Here is a 24,462-nt window from a genome sequence, read left to right as displayed (position 1 = left end):
TGTGAATGTGGAAAACCAAGGAAAATCTCATTCAAGGTGACAGGCCTGAAAATCTTTTAAATTTTTCGACCGAGTGCCCCCACCAGGAATCGAACACGGGACCGCCTTCATGTAACCATATAAACGTATGTTTGTCTATTCAATTACATTGCGAATAGGCGAAATTGGAACAATGTTGCATCGGAGTCAGTCAATTAGTTCGAATAAAATATGTTATTCATAGCACAATCCCTTCGAGGACATTTCCAAGATCGAGGCAGTAACCCACATGGTCGAAAGTAGTGTTTCCACGAGATGAGACGAGAGAAGACTTCAAGCTGTCTAGTCTCGTGAGACGAGACACGAGAAATGTCTCGTCTCGTGGCAACACTAGAGCGAATGAGTCCCACAAAAAGGAGCTGTTATACAAAGTTGTTAAAATTACAGCTTTTAACCACTTTTGTTTGGTTATCAGCACAACACACAACACGACTACAATCTTCCAATCAGTGTTTCTTTCAGAAAAAATGTTCCTGGGAGGGTATATTTAGGATTCCATGGGTACTGCTGGTATTATTCTATTATAGATATATTATTTTGGTCTCCCCGTGGGGGGTACTCTTAGAGTTCCAGGGGGCAGCATCCCAAAAACATGTCTGGAAGAAACACTGCCTAAAACAACGACTACTTAGTTTCGACCACTGGCGCCCGAAGGGAGGGGGAAGGGGCCCGGCCGCCCTTGCTCACGAAAATATATGTGTAATATAGCAAACTACATATATTAAATATCAGGCGTAATATAGCAATCAAGGAGATGAGCCCCTTAAAAATTATTCGGGCGCCAATGGTTTCCAATAATGAATTATTACGACAGGAATATTTGTTAATATCGTCGGTACAGTCGAAAGGCAAACCTTCCCCACTTATTCTGAAATCCTTTTTTCAAAACCTCTGGCGCCACTTCAAAATATAAGAAGGCCCATGTGACTTTCTGATTTCAAAAATGACTTTGGTTCGAATAACATCATAAAACAAAAAAAAAACGAAACTAAATTTTATTGTCAGACCAACATCCTTTCAAACTTAGTACAGGAAAAGGCCTACACGTTTCTGTCTTTGTTCGGAACGAGAAAACTCATGAACAATGGTTAGTTGCTGATGAAACTGGCATTAAGAGAACTTGTATTTCTATAAAGGATTTTTATACATAGATATAACCACCAGCCCTCGGAATGAAATATTCTGAAACACTGATCTCAAAGAATGGTTTAACATTTTACTTGAATCTGGAACAGTATCACTAAATATTTAAACTTGAATCGGTTGGAAAATAGAAATGAAAGCTGTTGGTAAGAATCATTTAAAAAAATAACTTTAGGTCTTCCTTGTTCTTTTAGGATAGTCCTCATTTGAAATAATAAACGCTGATATACTTTCGAAGGCAATAATTTATTCCGAGTTAATAAATTTTTAAACAATTTCAAAAACTGTCTTTTCATTTTTGAGACATGAGACGATACGAGGCATTTCAAGAGACGTCTCGTCTCGTCTGGGAAACGAGACGGGACAAGTAGTCTGTTTCGTCTCGTGTCTCGTATCAAAGGTTTCTGTCTGGCCTTGTGGCAACACTAGTTGAAAGAAAGAAACTAATGAAATCTTTGTGTTTTACGTCCCACGATTATGCCGGTTAGGCTAAAGGAGACGGTGATGATGAGTAATGAATGAAATGGTGGAATGAACAAAGCGGGAGAACCCCGAGAAAACTCACGCACACGGTGTTTGTCCACCACAAAGTTCACTTGTCGGTGACTGGGATCGAACCCGGACCCCAAACATCAAAGTTGAACGCTCTACCACTGAACCGCCGCGGCCCCAAGAAAGAAACAAATATGTAAAGATACATATATGAGTACACACACACGGATAAAGTAGTCATACATGTATTTTAATCTTCTGACTACTTAACCCCGACTAATTTAAGATTGCAAGAAAGTAATTATTAAAAAGAAATATATACATATAGAAACGTATTTTGAAAGGGAAAAAAAGCAAACCGTACCAGGCGTGATATGAATCTGGGTTGCCCACTCAACAAGCAGACACCTTACCGAATTATCTGCGGCAGAACTTGCAATTTGTGGTTTTGAAGCTTTATTTATACTGTGTGTGTTACGTAACGACGCTACGGGATGTCATTACTTGTGCGACCATCTCATTCAAGACCCTTTTTGTAAATTGTTTGAGGAAAAAAGAGTGATTTCGTAAATCAACAAAACGGATCTTGTATATAGAGGGTGTAACTAAAAGGTACGACAAAACTTCATGGGCGTATTCCTTATTGGTAGACAAGCAAAAACGTTCCGATGACCATATGTCGGGAAATGCATCGTTCCAGAATTACGGCCTTTGAGCTGACTACTAGTGTGAAATAGTCACATTCTGGTCGCTCCTTAATGTGTCTCAATTTAAACCTCAATATATCAAACTCTGATTAAGATAGGAAGGTAATTTTAGTAGCAACGTGTTCTGCAAAAATTAAGCTTTCCGCTGATATGCATTTTATGAGTGTATCCCCAAGGAATGCCATCTCCAAAATGCTGATGCAAAAATCAAACAAAAAACAAGTAATTACCCTCCCATGTCTACCGTGGTACTCCCACACATACATAAAATATACAGGGTGAGTCCAAAGTCCTTGGACACCTGCATAAGTGAAAATCCACGGGAAAAGTAAAAAGTAATGATGGGAACAGAGGTTTGATGAGGGGTCGCAACTTTTGAAGTGTATGTCATCTTGAAATCCGCCATTTTGGATTCACGTCATTTTTTTAAATGGGAAGGGGGTGTATGACCCATCAAATAACACTAGCTTGAGCTCAGGAATTTAGTGGTGTAATTTGTTTTTCCTATCTAGTACAGTTTAGAAGTTATTAATGTTCAAAGGTGGGAAATTACCTTGATACTGAATGCTACATGTTCTACGTGTTGTCCATTTCGTGCAATGCACAACTGTAGTCCCTGCAACCACTCTGACTGGAGTCTCACACGGAGGAGATGTCTCCTGAAGTTTGGTCACAGGCTTGTTGGATGCGTTCCTCCAGGTGTCTCAAATCACAGATTGTCTCAGCATACACTATCTGCTTAAGATGTCCTCATAGATAAAAATCAAGGGGCGTTAAGTCAGGGGATCTGGGCAGCCACTCCACGGGACCACGGCGACCAATTCACTTCCGTGGCAGTTGTTCATCCAACCATTGACGGACACCAAGTCTATAGTGTGGAGGGGTCCATCGTGCTGAAAATAAGATGGGAAAATGCCGTCAGCGTTCAGTGTGGCAGGGAACACAAAGTCCTGCAACAGCATCAGATACTGTGGTGCAGTTAAGGTGTTGTAACTGAAAAATGGCCCAATGATGCGGGTGTCCCATATGCCACACCAAACCATCACCTTCGCTGGACTATGTTCTCGACTCGGGTGAACCCAGATCGGATTTGAGTCACACCAGTGTCGACAATTATGTCGATTAACCTCCCCGTTCAAAGTGAGATACGCCTCGTCACTGAACAGTATGCCCTTGAAAAACGCAGGATCCAGTTCGTGTTGTTCAGTAGCCCACATGCAGAACTCCAACCGGCGATCAGGGTCATCATCGTTCAGTTTATGTTGCATGTGCAGCTTTTAAGGATGCCACTGATTGGTGTGCAATATCCGGATAACGGAGGATTAGCTTATTGGACATGCTAGGGACACACGACGGGTACTTCGTGTAGGACTTTTCACAAACGACGCAACAATCGCCGTTGCAGTTTCCTCGTTGGTGGCAGTCTTTGGTCGCCCACTACGTGCCCTATCTTGAACAGAGCCCGTCTCTCGGAATTTGGTGATCACGTGAGACACCGTGCTGTGCGATACCGGTTCTCTGTCTGAGTGCCGTCGGTTGTAGTCAGCTGCTATTGTTCGGTAGCTGCGTTGCGCTGATATAAGGATGATTTCGATCTTCTGTTCACGTGTCAGACCTATTTTAGATCACCTGGAACAGAGAGAACTGGGTCAGTATCAAGATAATTTCCCACTTTTGAACATTAATAACTTCTAAACTGTACAAGATAGAAAAAAACAAATTACACCACTAAATTTCTGAGCTCAAGCTAGTGTCATTTTATGTGACATACACTTTCCCATTTAAAAAAAGGCTTGAATGCAAAATGGTGGGTTTCGAGATGGCGGCCATGAATGACATACACTCCAAAAGTTGCAGCCCCTCATCAAACCTCTTTTCCCATCATCACTTTTTATTTTTCCCGTCGATTTTAAAACTTATGCAGGTGTCCAAGACTTTTGACTTACCCTATATATATAGGCGGAAAGCATTGTCCTTTAGAAATACATAGATATCAAAAATATCTTCCTAGATTAATTAGGGTCTGAGTTATTGATGTTTAAATTGAGTCACATTAAGGAGCGACCAGAATATGACTATTTCCACCATTAGGCGGCTCAATGGCCGTAACTCTGTAATGATACATTTCCCGACATATGGTCATATGAACGATTTTGCTTGTCTACCCATAAGGAATCCATCTCTGAAATTTTGCCGTACCTTTTTGTTACACCCTGTATATATGTGTGTTGGTGCAACAATAAGTTCCCAAGAATATAGATTAATTCATTTTTGATTTTAATCTACACAACAAATGCTTTTTATGAAAGCAAGGAGCCTGCGAGTTAAAGATGGTTAAAGACCGTAAATAAAATTGAAGATCTGAATTGCAGAACATCCGAAGTCCACCGGAGTACTTTTTTGTTTTTTAGAAGAAAGACAAGAAGATTATACTTGGAATGCTATTCTGTTTAGCTGAAATTATTTTGATTTTTTTTTTAAAGTTTTGACTTGGACTTACGTATTATGCAAGTGAATAGCCCTGAAACATAGATGCTAACATAAAAAACAGAAAACGAAAAATACGAAGAAAAAGAGTGGTCTTGGGATGGTTTGTAATTCAGGTTTTCAATTCAAACTTCAAATGGAACTGGGGTAACTCGTAGACAATGGCTGACTTAACACTTTGATAATAGCGGGTGTAATGGCTGGTTTGAGAACACAATTGATATGGCCTCTGTAGCTAAGTAGACTCCCATCCTTCCCCCTCAACATTGGATACGGAAATGAAAAACTTATTTAGAATTTGATTGTTGATTCCGGTATATTTCAAGCATCACTTCTCGGAATCTGGGCCTGTGATATGTCGATATATCGCTATCTTCGATATCTATATTATCATATATCAACATTCGATATCGCAAATATATGGACATGAATATAATCATTCTAAATTTTTGATATCGATATTCGGGGAGTGGGGATGCGAGGTATAAAGGTCCCCTAAGACTTGCGATGGATGAAGAAATTAAACTTACTTTTTGCAAGATTGTTTTCTAATCATAATATCTTTATTACCAAACATTGCAATGTAAATACATCCACTTGCAAATTTGCAATATTATATGATGTAATTTCTTAGGCGCTAGAACTTTTTTGTTCCCTGAAGAAAGAAACAAAAAATCACGTGGAAAAGCAAGTACTTCGAACTTTGAACTAGAATTTACCGTAAGAAAGTTTTTCGTTTCTCTTCCTTGGAGATTTCCATCCCTTTTGGCCTTTGGGACCGCTAATTGACAAAAGGTGCACACATGATCGCTATGTGCATTTATGCTCTGAGGGAGAGTCAGAGATTTAGAAAAGGAAACGACTTTTTAATAATAATAATAATAATAATAATAATAATAATAATAATAATAATAATAATAATAATTATTATTATTATTATTATTATTATTATTATTATTATTATTATTATTATAACAATGGGGTTTACAACTAGGGTCTTGTCTTTTTATCTTGCATGGGAAGGCCGTAAGTCTGCTACGCCACTGGTGTCCCCTATTCTGTGTTTGTCTTTTTCGTTTCGTGTAGATATTTGTTTTTGTGCTGTTAGGCTTTTATATGAAACTTTTATATTATGTAACTTTTTCTTTTTATGAGTTTCTTTTTTGGGTGGGGCGGGGGGAAAGAGAGAAATGCTACCTTCTGATATCTGTTTCTTACCATTCATCTTGTTTGAACTGCTTAAGTAAGTCATTTTGTAACTTTTGATGTCATCCTACTCCATCACAATAATAAAATTGTCATTCTTAACAATTTGTTTTATTCCCTTATTTGCAGTTTGCCACACTGATATATTTGTGACAAAATTGAGGTTTTGTCCAACGCCTTTCGAATTCGCAACCAACCCAACCGCCGAGCTTTTTGGGTTGCCTGCTATTGCAGGAAAAGGAGAATTGCAGGTGGTAATGCACTTTTAGAGTCGTGTATACATCATGTACACATGCGCATAGTACCATTTGCAAGCTTGGTTTATTCTGAAGCGAATGATATATGAACCACGATACTCAGATGAACAAAATTGAAGCAATAACTACTTAAGCGAAAAATCAAATAGAAAATTCACGAATCTAAAAGAGTCAACACTACATGACACATACGTATTTCTGTCGATTACACTTAAATTCGAACCAATTCAGGATTTTTATTGTCGTGTTTTTATTCAGCATCCTTATTTGCATAAGAAAGTGTACTTTGCTTTACAGAAGCATGAAAAAAGTTAAAATTTGTTGTCAAGTGCTATTGGAAAAAGATAAATTGCTTTGGGTTTTCTTTCAGGAATAAGTGTTACAGAATTTTCATGGTAACTGAAAAAAAAACTACTTTCATAAATTGAAAGTATTAAATCTAAGAAATATAGAAAATACTAGGCTAAATCCCTTCGAGAAGTTAATTTGTCTGGCATTACTACAGGGAAGTTAGAATTGAATTGTTTTTGAGTTGAATAAAATGTTATATAAGTTAATAGCCAATTAAAAATAAACATTTTTAGCTACCTTATGCTGAACATGTACTGAGAAAAATCCTTTCTCCGGACAGCGATATATTGTATATACAAAAAAAAATAGCCTAAGAGTAGAGTTTATTTATTTATTTATTTATGTATTGCTGAAACGCAATTCATTATCGACATTCTCGATCATTTATTCTTTTGACCAAAATAATCCAGAATTCACACGAGGAGGTGACTGTACTTCGAGTTCCGGCCTCCCGCCGTGTTTAATTTTCTGCAATGGTTTTACTTGCTTGCGTCTTAAGTTACTTGCTTTACTTTTCTAGGTGGCTTAGCCTTTTTCGATCCGAATGTTGTCATTTCCTTGCTAGAAATCAAGGCACAGCGTGCGTCACCAAACGCATCATTACTCTACTGCTTGGGTATTGCATGGTAACGCAGTTATTTCTTCTCCGAGCATTGCAGGACTTAATATTTTCTTCAACCTTGTCGTCGGAGGTTGCATCTTTGTGAGTGGAGGCTCTGTTGGGAACAAGGTCATCCACTTCACCATGTCGTAGTAATCGCCCGCGTCAAAATTTACTTTTAGGAACTGCTAATTCTCGGAAAATACAGACAATACTATCTGCTTAGGTTCAGTGGATAGAAATTGGGCTAGTCGTCCTAAATTCCATAAATGCCACGGTTCTTCACAGACCACGATATACCCAAGCAGTAGAGCGAATAGTGCGTTTGGTGACGCAAGCTTCTCAATCCGTGTGTGGGCCGGCAAGTCGCGACGGATTCATTCGCTGTGCCTTGATTTCTAGCAAAGAAATGCCAACATTCGGATCGAAAAAATACTGTCATCTAGAAAAGTAAAACAACTAAGTGAAGACGCAAGCAAGTAAGGCCATTGCAGAAAATTAAACAGGGCGGGAGGGCGGAACTACGGTGGGTGAAACTCAAAGTGCAGTTACATCCTCTTGGTGGGTTCTGGGTTATTTTGACCAAAGAATAAATGATCGAGAATGCTGGAATGAAATCTATTACAGTAAAAAAGAATGAATTCTACTGTTACTCTTAAAAATAGTCATTTTTTTCGGAAGTGGGCGTACCCCTAATTGGTGTTTTCTGACGGTTTTAGGTTTTACCCACATTTACCTGGAGATGCTTAATGAGTGATTGGTGCCTCAACTGGAAGAAAATGGTATCAAAGACACTGTTCGATACAGTAGAATGAAGCACCATCACACTTCGCGATTCACATGCGGAATTACCTGAATCAGACGTTTCCTGACCACGGGATTGGAAGAGGTTATGCATCTTTACCAGTTCCCTTTACCTGGTCTCCAAGAAGTCTCGATCTAACGACACCAGACAATGCTCTCTGAGGTTTTATAAAGCAACAAATAAGAAACACTCGATATCATACAACGCAGGAATTACGAGCATCTGTGGAACACGCCTTCACTCTCGTGATTTGAGAGTATCTCAATAAAACATCTGCGAGAACTTGGCGCAGAATTCAGCTGTGTTATGACATGGATGGTGATCATACCGATGTTTATGACTCTTAAGACTTAAGACTTAAAGGTAACTGTGAACAGACATTCTACCATGACTAGCACAATACAGTTGAAACTAAACGGGGTACGCCCACTTCCGAGCAACCCTGTACAAATAAAAAAAACGCAAAATTCTTGTCTTAATCGTTGAAATTTGGGCCAATGTAAGCGAAAAACTGCACATGAGTGGACTTTGGGAAGGTGAATTACGTACAGTATAGTTCAAACTGCCCCTAAGGCTGAATCTTAAAAAAAGGAAAGAAAAGAAAAAGGAAAAAACGAGAATATATCGCCCCCAGAAAGCAGAAAGTTCCTAAGCGCCAAAATGCAAATTTTTCAGGAGAGTATAAAAAAACGAATGAAACCCTAGTTAATTCCGATTCTTTCTTTCTTCTAGAATTCAGTCTTCACTGCAGACTTTTTATATTGTCTCCTGCCACTTGTCTCCTTTGTGCCCAACATTAAACATGGAATGGGTAGTCGAGATATGCATTTAGTTGGAAATGAAGGAAAGTGGCCCTTAGCACATTTCTGCTTTATGTGGATGATATGTATTTTACAAGTTAAAAACGTGAAATATGGTACCGTGTAATGCGTGTTGCATATATTTTTCATAAAACCTCGATGCAGCACATGAAGGCGTTGACTTAAAATTCTGAAAGGAATGTGGCACTAAAATGCACCCTATAACCGCTTTGCCAAACCGATTTTCGAAAAAAAAGTTGAAATTCGACCCACCCTATTACCCACTCAGTGAAAAAATTAGTTAAAAAAAATCTAATACAAATAACATTAATATATTTTTGTACAAAATTGTCTGAAACAGTTTAAATGAATAAAGAAAACATACATAACAGGCATATTTAACTCTAGCAAATTTCCAAAATATATTTTATACAATAGTTATATAATTATATATTAGTACCAAAATGAAGTACCATTAACTTCGAATTCTGATTACCTCAAACGGAGACATGTTGTCCTGATCCCGGGCTTAGATCTGACCATGATGCTATCCCAATAGCTCATTGTTTTCCTATGGATATGTAGTAATAATATTATTTGCGTCTTTTAATGTTGTGCATCAAATTTTCTCTCATGAATATTTTTTGTGATCTGGAATTTAAAAGAAATGGTTAAAGAAGAATAGGTGTTTAATGCATTTTCTTTTTTTCTGGGCCTGTATCTTTTCTGTCAACATGAAAACTGGCTGTCGCGAAACTTGAATAAAATTGGATGAATGACTGACTGTACAGACGACACAATGATGAATGAGTGACGAATATATGATCCTGACCCTGATTATATTTTGTTTTTGTAATATGCATAATCCATTTCTTTCGAAAAATGCAGTTTTATATAGCACCAGTACTGAAAATGGAAGTTCAATTCAAAATAACCGATCAACAGAAAACGGCGGAAGAGACAGTCTACTGTAGTTTAAATGGTGAGGTAATTCTTCCGTGACATGGCTTAATTTGGTAAAGCGACACCAACAATTTTGTTCATCCATAGCCTGAAAGAAAATGAAACTTATCTATGTGGAATTGCATCAGAAGAAAACGACTAAAGCGTTTGAAATTAACTTTTGAATATAGTTATCACCTATCTCGAACTGAGCTTTTATTATGTCACTTTGACTAAAATGGATTCTAAAGAAGGAAGTGAAAGGGCGGGGTCAAAATTCATGCTAAAATACTACTCCTGGGTAGTATTGTCAGTGATGATATGAAGTGGAAACGTGAAATAAATGCAAGGACGAAATCAAGAATTGAGAAAAATATTTATAAAATGCCTCATTTGGAGTATTGTGCTTTATGGGTCAGAAAGATGGACATTATTCGGCAAAAACAATGGAAAAACGACAGAAGAAAACTTTCAAAGTGTGGGTGTAGAGAAGAATGGGGAAAATTAGGTGGATCGAAAGGAAAACGAATGAGAGAGTGTTAGAGATGTAGCTGAAGAAAAGAACAGTTTTACGTATTATTGAGAAGAGGAAGAGAAACTGGTTGGAACAGTGGCTAAGAAGAAACTGTATCAGTGTTAAAGGATATGGTGGCAGGAAAGAGAGGGAGGGGAGAAGGAGGTCACAATTGACGGACGATATGAAAACAAAAAAAAAATGTATGTGAAGAGGAAGAGGTCAGCTGAAGATTGTGAAGCACGGAAGCTTCTAAATTGTTTCTTCGCACGGGTAAATGACTTTCCCGTTGTTTGTGATCGCATTACTTGCAAACGGCTAAACAGTCTGAAGTGAGTTTTGAAGCAGCGTAGCTAGTGCCTATCTCGAGCTAGAGTTTTATTAAATTATTTGATTAAAGGGCGAATTCTAAAGGGCCAGAGAGTATTCAAAATTTATGCCAAAAACACAGCATCTCACCACCCCGTCGATTTAGGAAGGTTAAATTTAGGTACACAGGGCAAGTCAAAATGATGGACCCGATTTCAGAAATTTATTCTGTGAAATCTAAAAATCATGTGTTATTGCGAAACATTTGGTAAGAAAGATAACACGTTTTCTTCAAACATATCGCAAGTGTTTTATGTGAGTATCTCTCGTAAAACGGCTCACTGAAGCCGGTTGCCTATCTCCTGCTAAGCCTTTTGTAACGTGTTGCAGTCAGTATCAACAATAATTCATTTCATGCTCGCTGCTGACTTAGTGGTAGAAAGTGGAAACACTGCGTAGAAACTAAACTTTGAACACGTGTCTCACAATAACATATATGTTTATTAGGTTTCAAAGATAAATTTCTGAAATCGGGTACATCATTCTGACTTGTCCTGCATGAACTCCTCGTTTTAAATAAACGGACAAGTGTACTTGAAGTTTTCGAAAATTCCGATTTAATAGGTGAAAGGGGCAATTTCTTTATTTACTTTCGTCACATTGAAATTGACGCTTCTTGTTGTTTGTGATCATATCACAGGAAAATGGGCGAAACATTTTAAATGAATTTTGGAACATGGCTAGTATCTACCTCGAGATGGCTCTTTATCATAACACTTTTATTAAATGGTGTATCTTGAAAGGGGTAGGGAGGTTCAAATTTAATATCAAAAGTAGAGTACGTATATTATGAGTATTTATCATTACATTTTCATTGAAATTGTATTCTAAGGGGTGGAAGGGGTTTCAAATATTTTCCATAAACATGTTTTCCTTGTAGAAAGAACAAAAGTTTCAGCTAGTATTTTATGAAAGAACGTTACTTCTAACCAGTGGTGTAACTAGAAGTTTGGAAGGCCCTAGCAGACCTTTATGATGGCCCCCTCTTGTGATTTTCACAATTGACATTTTATATTCTTGTTCATTTTATGATAATTGGATTATTTTTATGCTCCACATATTAGAAATATGCAACTCTAAATACAAGCATAAAATATCATATATCCAATTTATTTCTATAAGTTATTATTTTTATAAATGTAATACTCTATAACATTTTTGTACTTTCAAATTCCTACCCTCTTGCTTGAAAAAGTTGTCGATTACTTCTTTGATGTGCAGCTTCCTAGAAAAGAACTGTTCTATGCATGACTTGCAGTGGTTATCAGATAGTTCATTATTATTATTTTAAGTGTAGAGAATGAACTTTCTACCATCTTAGTTGTGATAGGAATCGTCAGAAACAACATCAAAGCTGTACAAACTTCAAGAAAACTGGATGAAACTAAGTGAATTTTCACTTATTGTTGTCACTTAAAAGCCGAAGGCATAGTTAAAAGTTCTCGTGAAAATGCTTTAGAAATATCTTTGTTGTATGTTTCTGCAAACTTATCAGCTTTATGTGGAAGACCAGTGTCACTCAGATTTTCAACCTGACGGGACTAGCTATTTGCTTTTAAGTTTGTCTTATCCTTCTCTGTTTCAAATTTATTACGATAATTTTTCAGCTCTTCAAGACACTTTTGTAAAAGTTGTACTCTTTTTGATAAATACATACTTTTCGATTGAAGGGCGTTGGGCACGAAGTGACCTCCAATACTTTGCAAAGGAAAGCCATTGGAGAAATAAGGATATAGTTCTTAATATGCTTTTCCACAGCTTGTTTTTCTTTTCATTTTGCCAGATTTAGATCTCAACAAAATTACTTCGAAAAAGCTTTTGGAACGTTTTGAAATCTCGCTTTTCAGCAACAACTGCCTCAAACCTTTCGCCCCATGTTGTTGGATTAACTTCCTTCAAAGTTTCTTTTTGGTTATCTGTGCTAGACAGAAGACTGTTGATATTGTGCGCAAAAAACGCTTATTATTATTTCATTGTGATATTGCCTATATATAAGACTGAAATATTGCGCGTTCGTTACCATAATAACTTAAGATTTGAGTGAGATACACTATAATAAATATAGATGTGAATATCATACTTATTTTCTTTAATAGTAAGAACGATTTCTGGAAAACAAAAAACAAATAAATAAAATAAGCAAACAAATCTACTGGATCAAAGGTGGACCCTTTTCATCTTTTGAGTCCCTGGTCTTTTGACAGTCCAGCGACCCTGTAGTTACGTCACTGCTACTAACCCTAAAATATGGTACAACTTTGGAGAAATCCAGAAAGGGTAGTTTATTCACATGGTGGACTTCAGACAAAAATTTTCGAAAACGTCATTAACAACTTGTTTTTTATAGATAACTACTTCAGTAGTTGTAAGATAATCCATAATTCGTGTAAATCCTTGAAATTTAACGTCCCGCTTCAGTACCAAAGCTGCATGAGATAGACTTACAGTAACGTGAATTCCAAACCACATGATCCAAGACTAGCACACAGAAAACATTAACTATTCAACTACAAAAGGGAGCCTTCATGATTCAATTTAAAAATGTCGCCAGAACCTTCTTTTAGTATTTCTATTGTTACGAGCTTTTACTTTGTATTATTTTTACAAGATGAGACAAAACAGAATATTAGGTACTAGACACAAGAAAGGACATGTCCATCTTTCCGAGATTTGACGAGTCTCAAGTCAGCGCTGGAGTCTTCGGTTTCGGTGGGAAGTCATGTGGTTTGTATCCCATGTTAAGCTGCACATTCATGCTTCGTTTAATTCCGGTGTTCCTGAAAACCAATCCACCAACCAACGAAATCGAAGTGAAACATGTATAGACCCTATATAAATAATCATTAAGGTAGTAAAATTTTACCAAATTCCCTAAAATAAGAAATATTGTATGATAAAACAATCATGCCAACAATAAAAGGAAGAATTGAAGCACATTAATGAATAAAGCTGTATAACACTTTTCAGTGAATTCTATAGAAACGGAGAAAACCTGTAGTATCTTCATGGACTACAAGCAAGAAAACAGATAAAATATTATGAAAGCATATTGTCAATGGTTCAACAATATTTTTCCTTACGAATATCTAGTTTGTCAGTCATGTTCCATACACTACGATTTTATTGGTAACTTAGGACATTTCAAAATGTTGCATACAGCGTTATTCGGTGGAATGCTTCAATTGTATATCTGAACTTCAACCATAACTTCTCAATCAAGATCAGAAAGCAATTGATATATTTAAACTTCCTGCTAACATATTAAGTTCATTGATTTTGATAACTCAGTAAAGTATAACTTTAACAATGAGCAGAAAGAGTGGAAACTTTCTAGTAATGTATTAGCATACTTCTAATGATGTCATTGGTGAATTTCATTGTTAATGCGAAGTCTTAAATGCTGTTTATATATATTGTTAGAATTCTAGAACAATTAAATGAGGAAGGTGTCCTCTTCCGGTCGGTGGTTGACCTCAACTCAGCCAATAGTAAAATGGATATTCCTGGTTTGCATACCGAATTCAATCTGCGAGACAATTAATTTTCAATATTCTCACGTGACGTTATTCCGGAGTGTCAAACGTGGGAAACGGAAGATACAGGTGAAGAGGTCATTGAAGTTTAATCTTTCTCGAGTTGCGTTCAGTGTTCAATAACCATGGGGTTAGTGTCGTTGAAGTCTGTAACAATTGTTATCTGTCTTCTTACGGTGTTTTTCGTAAGTTATGTAGTAACTAAAGAATTTTTAGCTGTTATTGGATACTTCTTACTGATAAAATGGGCTATCTCCAGTGCCTGTACATTAATCGAAACGTTCCGCGGTTACATTCTATCTCATTTTCAAGAAAGTAATTACCTCGAATCTTATGGAGTATGGGCAGGTAAGTTAACTTTATTACTTTATTATTTTGGATATTGTAAAGCTTCTTAAATATGTTATAAATAGTCCGAAACAAGACATTAATTACTCAATTGTAGAGTACTTATTATTAGTCAAAGAGGAACTTGTATTTATATATATATAAAGAACAGTATTAAATGAAACTGTCAATATTTTAAGGTTTAATTTGAAAGGAATGTGGTGAATGAATAACATTATTTTAATAGCTTAACATATCTATGAAACAGAGAAAAACTGGCTGAGGCACTGTGGCTGCAAAACAGATTAAGAACAGCCAAGGCCTGAAGCCATCATAATTGCCATTACCAATACTGTATTAAGACAGGATTTTATAGTTTGTAAATGCTTTTAGATCTCTGCAATATTAGTGTCATGAGCAAATGTTGTTAGAAGTGTTTGTAGACGCCTTACTAACACAAATTTAATGAGTTATTATGATTAAAACACTTTTCTTAAATCTACTAAATTATGAATTACATATAATATAACACTGGATTTTTCTACTAGTATCAAAACAAGGAAAATGTGTTACTAAGCAGAAAATAAGTATCAACACGAACTTCACCTGTGTGTGTCTGTTTTCTTTTTAAGTCATGTTAAATAATTTGTATATAGATTAACATGCCTTCTGTTCTTGAACATGATATTTTCTGATATAACTCATTAATATAACTTTACGAGATAAAGAAACAAAATGAAGCAATTTTTAACTTTCACAGTAGAAGAAATGTGCCATTTCAATCAGCAAGCATACTTTAGAATTATGTGAAACACATGGGTTTCATTTCTATACTTTTGTGATTTTAAATACACTTTATACACTGAAATTACACTTCCCGTTATTTATTCCTCGTTATTAATTTAAGGAAGTTCTGCTGTTCATTTTGATCAAATATCGTACTTAGGGCTTATTTGCGAGGGAAAATTAAGGATTCACGAAACGGTTAGCATGAATGTAGTAATGCAATGCATTTTACAAGGATATCTAGTCCAACAATTAATCCAAATATACATGAAAGAAAAACTAAAAATTTTGAAATGCTAGTACTAACAAACCTAAAATTAATAGACTGCGTTAAGTGAAGGCAAAAGGCAATTCGCTCTTCATTGTCTGTAATAGTTTGAGTAACGAAACCTCGCGGCCAAAACTTGCAACCAGAAACTACGCGCACCACAATCTCTCCTAACCATAACTTCATCGTCCAAAATTTGCGGGGATAAATCTCATTATAGCGATTTCTTTAATGTAGAATGTTCAAGATATCACTCTACATTATAGATATATCTATATTAAACAATACCATAGAATCTATACAGTGAAACATTCATTAACGGACACCTCTCCATAACACGGACATACTTTTTGTCCCGGCAAAAAGATCTCTCACACACGGACTCGAGCGGTATTCTTTTCCTTTCTAGGTTTAGTAGGCTCTTCATAACGGACAAAAACTATTCTGAATTCAAACGCATGAGCACAGAAAACACTTTCTGCAATTTGAAAATATATCTGAGTAAGGTATACAGAAAATTAATTTCAATTGGTTCAGCCGTTTTTTCGTGATGATGGGATAGACAACGTCGATTTCAATGTGTAGGAAGAATCTTTATAAATTGCAACCTTTTTCCCTCTTAAAACAGAAATTCTCGAAAAACCTACGACATGAGATTGCTTACTTTTAATGAAGAGTTTATATACAGGGTTTAATCTTTTGAACTTAAGGGTTATGATTCATAGTTCACAGACAATTTAACTAAAATAGAGTCACTCATGGGTTTCATTTGGGGCTTCAGGGGGGACAATTACCCTCCGAGTTTAATATATATTTTATATATATATATATATATATATATATATATATATATATATATATATATATATATACACTAGCCTTCGGCTATCTGGGAATTTCGCCTTTAGACACCCAAATTTGCTCGGTCTACGTCCTCGCGTATAAAATTATATACAATTACAATAGAAGCACCTGTCATACATAAACAGTTCAACAAAAGCATTGAAACTGGAATGAATCTCTGAAAGTGTAATAAATATGCAATATAAGTATTTCTGCATTTATGGATGAACAACACATGAACAGAAAGGTAAGAATGAAATGATATGTCCGTTCATGCTTAATATATTTTCTTCATGCAAACTAGTTCATGCAAACTATATTTTCTTCAATATACCGACCTTTCCTTTAATATATATATTTAGAAAGAGAATAAAAATTAAATATTACTTTTCTAAATTACTCAGCTTTGAATGAAATGAACAAAAGAGATAAGGTCATAACAAACCAGGCCATATAATCCAACCAACAGGAAATAAACTACAGAAGCTATAAAACTCATTGATTTCCTCTGATCTCAAATACAATATTTACAAGTGAAATGGTCATGAAGGTAAAAAATCATCCTTCATTTGACTTTTATTTATATAATAATAAGCTTATTAACTATACATAATCTTCATAACTATAAAAATCAACCATTCACTTGTAGTAGAATTACGAAGAATGGTCTTTACAAGGAATTAAAACTGAACATGTAAGCAACAAGCCTGTCCATCATTGCGGTCTTTATCAAATTTTCTTTCAAACCAAATTTGTTTCTCGAGTGCCTATCGATATCCAAATTGTAATAGTCAATTCCTTTCCGTATGATGGTTGTAAAATAAAAATCGTTCGGGATATGCTGATCAGCAAACTGTTTCGTTTTGGTTCGAAGGTATGACGCACAATTCTAACGCCCGTAACTCGGGAACCGTAAGCTTCCATAAGTTTCCATACAATTACATACTAGGTCAAGGTTTACCTTTTGTCAAGTTAGTCTTGGTTGGATTTTTTACATATATATAAGATTTTGTTATCGAAAAAATGACGCAAAATATGACCGCCCATACCTTAGGAACGTAAAGTCTTGACATGGGATTTGACACCCGTATACAAGAAGTCAAGTTCTACCGCCATGTTAAGTTTGATTCTTATCAAATGAATTTCGTGGATTGGTTTTTAATTTCGAATATATGACTCAAAATTTGACCACATATAACTCGGGAACCATAAACTTCCACAACATAAGATTTCAGGTGAAGACCTGTTTCCATGTCAAATTTGATTTCAATCGGATGGTTTACACTATATATATATATATATATATATATATATATATATATATATATATATATATATATATAGGTTTTTTGTTTTTGATAATATGACGAAAATTTTGACCGCCCATATCTCATGAATGAAAAACTTCCGCAACATGATATTTTACATGCGTATCGAAGGTTAAATTTTACAACCATGCTAAGTGTAATCCCAATCGAATGACCTCAGTGTATTAGTGTTTGTTTTCGAAAATTCAATGCAAAATTTGACAGTCTATAACTCAGAAACCCAAAACCTCCACAACGTATTTCACACACTTATAATAGCAAGTCACTGTATACCACAGTGCCAGATTTAATCCCGATTGGAAGTTTGGAAAATCTTGTACTATATATAATGTACTGATTTTTCGGGGAAATATCAAATGAAGGACATAAATGCATAGCTCTTTATATATAAAAAGTTAGTGCATATACACACACTATTTTTTCGATTATGGCATGTCGCTTTGTTTCAGCTCAAGACAAAAGAAAAACCCTTTCATAAGCTTTATCGAGTTGCTTCAGCATTTTTGTTCGCTCTTGCTGCTTTTGTTTGGCTTCGGTACTCACAAATTTGGGGGCAAGAACTACGAATAGAAAATCATTACGGGCAAAAGTCACGCAACGGATGCACCACGAAACGCTGATTTACATATATATATATATATATATATATATATATATATATATATATATATATATATATATATATATATATTCAAAGTGAAGTATTCATCTTCGTACGGCCTTGTAGCTTTTAAACTAATGAATAGTAGAGTAGGGGGGGTAAGAGTACGTGGGGGGTAAGGATACGATTCCCTAAAATCAGGTGAATATATTCGCGTATGGCAATAATGCGCCACGTGGAGTTTGATGTTAATGGCGTCTAGAACCTAAACAAGTTTGAGTGTGCTGCGGCAAACTACAAGCTATCTAGGTAATTATTTATGTTTTTCTAATAGTTTGATATAATATTGGGACATAAGTAGTTAATGAATAACTTACACAATTTTATAACGATTTCAAAGTACTATAAATCGTTAGTTTCTAACATATCCATTGTTTGACAGGATGGAGTAAATTGCCTTTCTTCCAAGAGTTGGCTGTACAACATCACGGGAAAGTCAATTGTGTAGTGAGGGGGCAAGGGTACGCAGATACCTACGGGGCAAGGGTACGCGTGCGTACTCTTGCCTTTTCTGTTCTATGAAAAAGAATCCAATTTGATTTAGAACTAACAATCAAAAAAGAATGTAGATTCCGTTGTAATAGAGAGTGACGGCAAACTTTACGAATACTGGTTCCCATATGTAGCCTCTAACGTTAAGAATTCTGAAGAATCCTGATATTTTCTTATGTACGAGGAATACATTTTTATTCTAAATACCATTCCTTACATAACAGTATCTAAGGTGGTGTTTGTTTTCGAAACAGATAAACGTGTGAGATAGTGACATCTGCAGTTATTGAATAACGTTACGCTTGCTTATTTTATTCAGGTTTCAGAAATACTATGCTTTGTCCTCTTTTATCTTAAATGTCAGTAGTCTTCAGTAAGAAATTTCAATGGGCCTTATGCAGAGTCGTTCTGACGCGTGATTAGTGCCATACTAAAAAGTTCGACTACCGTATGTTTCCTGTAGTAGTCAGTCCTTTAGTAATCATACGTTAAAACGACTCTGCATAAGGCGGTATCAGTCCAATGATTGGTATGGGATCCTATAAAGATATATGAAGCTAACCTAACATTTGACAATATGTAGCTTCATCAAAGATTGGTTAGAAGTTCTCAAGTTACCCTCGTAGGTGACAAGCATTCTGTAACTGATGGAATAAGCTGAATTTGGAAATATATTTTTATAAAGGGTCTAAATATTATCTGATTTTTTGTATCCTATGCATTCCCATTACTGATATGAGGAGAATTAAGGATTTTTTTTAAATGAGAATCTGCAACGTCTTTAGGTACAATAAAGCCAGTAGGCCTATTTACCGAAGAAATGGAGAACGAATTAGTGGAATATATCACATTACTGGATCAACTCTTCTATGAATTAACTTTAAAAGGTCTAAGAAGAATGGCATACAATTTTGCTAAACGTAACTAGTTGCCCCATATCCTTTAGCCATGTGAATCGAATGGCAGAAAGAGATTGGACAGAGTCTTTCCGTCGTAGACATTTAACAATTGCTTTGCAACAGCCTTCAAAGACTGGTCTGGGGAGAGCTCGTGGTTTTAGCAAGCCACAAGTTGAATGCTTTTTTAATTGTCTAAAACTCTTGTAAGACAAAACGGTTTTTCTCCACGGGATATCTACAACATGTACGAAACTGGCATAAATACAGTTCCTCATAAAGTTCCAAAAGTCGACTAAAAATCAGTTGTGAATAAAACTGTCTAGTGATTTTAGAGTTAACATAACAGCTGTTTCATGGAGTGCATCTGGTTCCTTTATTCCGAAGATATTCCCCACAAAACAAATGACACAAGAATTATTCGATGGCTCGCCGCCAGGTTCTGTGGGAATATCTAATTCTGGTTCATCAACTCACAACTTTTCGTAGAATGGTTATATTATTTACACCAACATGTGCGATCAAATTTGGTTACGAAAAAGGTGTTTTTACTTGTTGACAATCAGACCTCTCACATTTCAATCGGAGCGATTGATTTCTGCAGGCAAAATGGGATAGTGGTGTTGAGTTTACCACCAAATCCCAGTCATAATTTGAAACCATTAGATCGCTCCTTTTTTGACCCGCTGAAATCCTGGTATTCAACAGCGTGTGATAAATGGATGAGGAATCATCCATCCCACATAATTCCAAGTTGCGAGCTTGTTTACTGAGGCTTACTACAAGCTGCAACCATTGTTATCCAGCCTTCAAGAATCTGGAGTTGTCCTACTGAATCCAGATTTGTTCACTGAAGAAGATTTTCTTCCTTCTATTGTGGATGTGGTAGACTTAAATGTAGAAGCCAGGTCTGAAGACGAAAGCATTCCTGAAGCAACAAATCAAGCATCAGACCTGAATAGAGCCCAAAATCGTTCATCGGATGATTCACTGGAAGTAAAAAGGGACCCATGCGGTGCATCCAAATCAAACACTCCTTTACCAATTGCTCGTCCTCCTCCATCTGTTACCAAACCTTTAAACAGTAACGCTAGATCCTCACTAGAAGCAAGCAAGAGTTCATGCGGACTGTCCACTTCAAATACTGTTCTGCCGGTTGCTCGTTCTCATTCATCTGTTACCTAACCTTCAACCAGTAACACTGGATTCTCACTAGAAGCAAGCAGGAGCTCATGCAGATTGTCCACATCAAACACTTCTCTGCTGGCTGCTCGTTCATCGGTTACCAAACCTTCAACCAGTAAACTGATCTTTACTGGAGGTAAGCAGGGGCCCATGTGGACCATCTACATCATGCACTCCTTTGGTGGTTGTCAGTCCTCCTCCAACTGCTACCAAGCACTCAACCAGTAGATCTTGATCTTCTCGAAGTCAGAGATTCTGACATCCTCTCCTTTCAAGCAGAACTTACTTCCGAAACGGCGCCCTCCAAAGAGCAAAGGCAAACATCATCTTGCACCAGGAAAGCTACAACCGAATTTGTAGCTACAACTCCTCAGGTCAGTGAAGAAGTAGTGTACGATGTCCATTATGCAATATCATCTACACTGATCCACCAATAGAAGACTGAATCAAGTGCGCAAGATGCCATGAATGGTGGCATGAACAATGCACATCATGTAAAGGAGTAAGCACCTTCATCTGTGAAAATAGTTAATGCTCTTTTGGGTGCGTGCTCTTGCCCCTTTGATTTCGTACTCTTGCCCCACATATAGGGGCAAGAGTACGAATTTGAATGTTTTCATTTTATGAGTTCTAGTTCCTCTAAGAATAGAGGTATATAAAAGTTAAGTTCACATTTCGTAAAGGAGAGTTCAAGTTTTGTGTTCCATGTAAAAGTTTTCCGTTGCAACTATTTTTTACCAAAATATATAAGTTTAATTAAAATTTGCGTACTCTTGCCCCCCTTTCCTATATACGATTAAATTTTGTATCATGCAGGATTAAATAGTATCGGCAAGGATATATTGTCTGGCCTAGTCTATAATACAACAAAGTTAACAGTGTTGCCAATCCAACATGAAGTTATGCTTTTTTCAAATTGCATTCCGTAACATTATTACGTATTCCAAATCTGCAAGTAAAACGAAAATTTCCATTCCACACTTGTTATGCAGTGTTGCAAGGTAAGGACGATACAGTAACACAAACATCGAAAAACAACTAAAGGGTGCATGTAAGTAAATGTTTTATCATGATATTTTCAAAGTTTCTTTTTCATTGTTTTCAAGAATTGCATAATGGGGACAGGTCTTTAACACGTCTTTTAATGCACTGAAACATTAGCAATGTTGCCAATTCAGAGTGTTAATTTATGAAAACTACGATTTCTCTTGTTCCCCCTTACAGAGGCCTTATCCGATTAGTTATTCGTAAAAATGAAAAATTATTTTTTCTGCTCTATAGTTTATAAGCTACTCCAACTAAACGAACTAAAAATTAACGACAGAACATCCACACGTATGAGTTGTGAGTCAATTTAAGTATTTTGTAAAAAAATTTAAAAAAAAATGATTTACACATTCCGTTGCATCCGGCAACACTGTGTGGTTCCTAGTGTACTTCAGTCGTTGCTTCCTAGTTTAAAAATATATGCATGAACAAATCTTCATTTTGTTATAACCATTATTTGTGTATTGCTTCAGGTTCAAAAGTTCTAGTATCCCAAATTCCGGGCTGCATTGTATATCGGACACCCTGTACTATACCGTAAGCTCACTCTTCTTTCTTCCTACTTCTTTTCTTCCCTACTAGATCATGTATAAAAAGATACTGAAATTATTTTAAATTATTTTAAATAAAAAGTCAAAATACCAAATTCCATGTCTCTAACATAATGTGATTCCGAGATATTGACAACTTATTATAAATTCTAATAAAATCGTTTTATCCCTGCCCAGCCCTTTTCTTTTGTTTTAGGTCAAATATCGTAAAACGCTGAACATGTATATTGTTATTATAATGAGAAATCCCAAATACTACATTTGATGTCTCTAACTTTAAGAGAATCCTAGTTAGGAACTCACTATAATAATCCTAATTCTCGCCCCTTTCTCTTCCCATTCATTTTCTTCCATTTTAGGTCAAATATCAAGAAAACACTGAAGCATTTTTCTTATTATTTTAAACAAAAAATCCAAAAACCAAATTTCAAGTCTTTAACTTTCAACAATTCCAAAGAAAAAACATTCCTTATGGTACTATAATCACAAATCTAATGCCTTGTTTAAATTTCAAATTTCTAGCTTAAGCGGTTTGGCCTGGGGTGACAGTCACTCAGGATATATTCGTTTATACGAGGTTAATCCCAAAAGTAATGACAAAAGTAAGGTTGGAGTGCAGGGAAATTATTCGTGCAGCTGTTGGCAACACTGTTGTGTTTGATGTTTCCCACTCCCAAACAAGCTTGCGCGAACAACGTTGGACGCTGAGTCTTGACTTGCTACTCGTTTGTAATGGAGTTCCCGCTTGGCGGTACCACCAAATGCGATGTTCGCTCAATTATTTGTTTTCTGAAAGCAAAAGGCGTTAAACCGATGAAATTTGTCGCATCCCCAATTAACAGAAGTTTATGAAAAGTCGTGCCTGGGTGTTAAGAACGTCCACAAGTGGTGTAGGAAGTTTGGAGCTGGTTGTATTGAAATGGACATTTCCTTTTTGATCAAAGGTTGTAATTTAAATACATCATCGTATAGAACTAGTCTTCAATATACCACATACCAAAACTCTCAGAAAAATATTTCTTCGTTACGGAGATACAACGCTTGAAACAATGGAAAAATGAGCTGCTTACGTCACGGCAGCACAGACAAGGGTTTTGGCGTGCGTCACAGGTCTGTATTGCTCTGTGAGTTGCATTGGAAGCTTCAAGGAATCTTTTCATATTACAGTTTATTACTGCAAACTACAAATAAATTTAGTAGAATAGTAAAAGGAAAAATGGCAAAATAAGTAATACACTTACTGTATATAAACGTAACGTGTTAATAAGATCTATTTTCCTAGTTTGAAATATATTAATGGTCATTTGTAATGTTCTATCATTACAAATATTTCAGATACTTATACACTTAAGCAGAATTACTTTACTATTGTATTATTCCAAAAACATTAGAGTCTAAGCACTATATTAGTTCATGCGCAGATCGAGAGTATCTAGGTCATCATATTATAGCTTTTCTTTATTTTGAAGATTGGTCGTGAATCTCCATGCTATTATACTACGGCTACAAATAAGCACTTACTGCACCAAAAAGCTCTTAATCCCTTTAAAAATATTCATATCCTATTACATCCTCTCATTTTTTTCTACTATTTACTCTCCATATTAGCAATTGGTCACCCCACACCATTGATACAACTATTATTGTCTTAATGCTACAAGAATACTTTACTTTCTTACTATATTTCTACAAGGGAAATCCTTTTTTGGTCGCTGCGGAGATTTGAAACTGAAGAAAGCTGTAGCGAATAGAGACAGACAGATGGTTAGGCTGCCGAAAGACCATCATAAACAAGATAGCACTCGAGAATTTTTCTTGTGATCTAGGCGCGG

General features: G+C 36.0%; 1 protein-coding gene and 1 long non-coding RNA gene across 2 annotated transcripts in view; one reads left to right on the top strand and one right to left on the bottom strand.

The window, feature by feature from the left end:
- The window catches only part of LOC145687773 (uncharacterized), a 152,242-nt gene that overhangs the window by 23,159 nt on the left and 104,621 nt on the right, over positions 1-24,462 (bottom strand). The window lies entirely within an intron of this gene.
- The window catches only part of LOC145687772 (inactive hydroxysteroid dehydrogenase-like protein 1), an 89,584-nt gene continuing 79,469 nt past the window's right edge, over positions 14,348-24,462 (top strand). The window contains exon 1 of the mRNA XM_081761211.1: positions 14,348-14,594. Within this exon, the coding sequence (XP_081617337.1) occupies positions 14,372-14,594 (223 nt within the window). The 5' untranslated portion in view covers positions 14,348-14,371. The remainder of the gene's footprint in view (positions 14,595-24,462) is intronic.

Source organism: Thermobia domestica, chromosome 6 (genome assembly GCF_964235325.1).
Source record: "Thermobia domestica chromosome 6, izTheDome1.hap1.1, whole genome shotgun sequence".
NCBI lineage: Eukaryota > Metazoa > Arthropoda > Insecta > Zygentoma > Lepismatidae > Thermobia > Thermobia domestica.
This window is presented reverse-complemented; position numbering and strand designations above follow the sequence as displayed.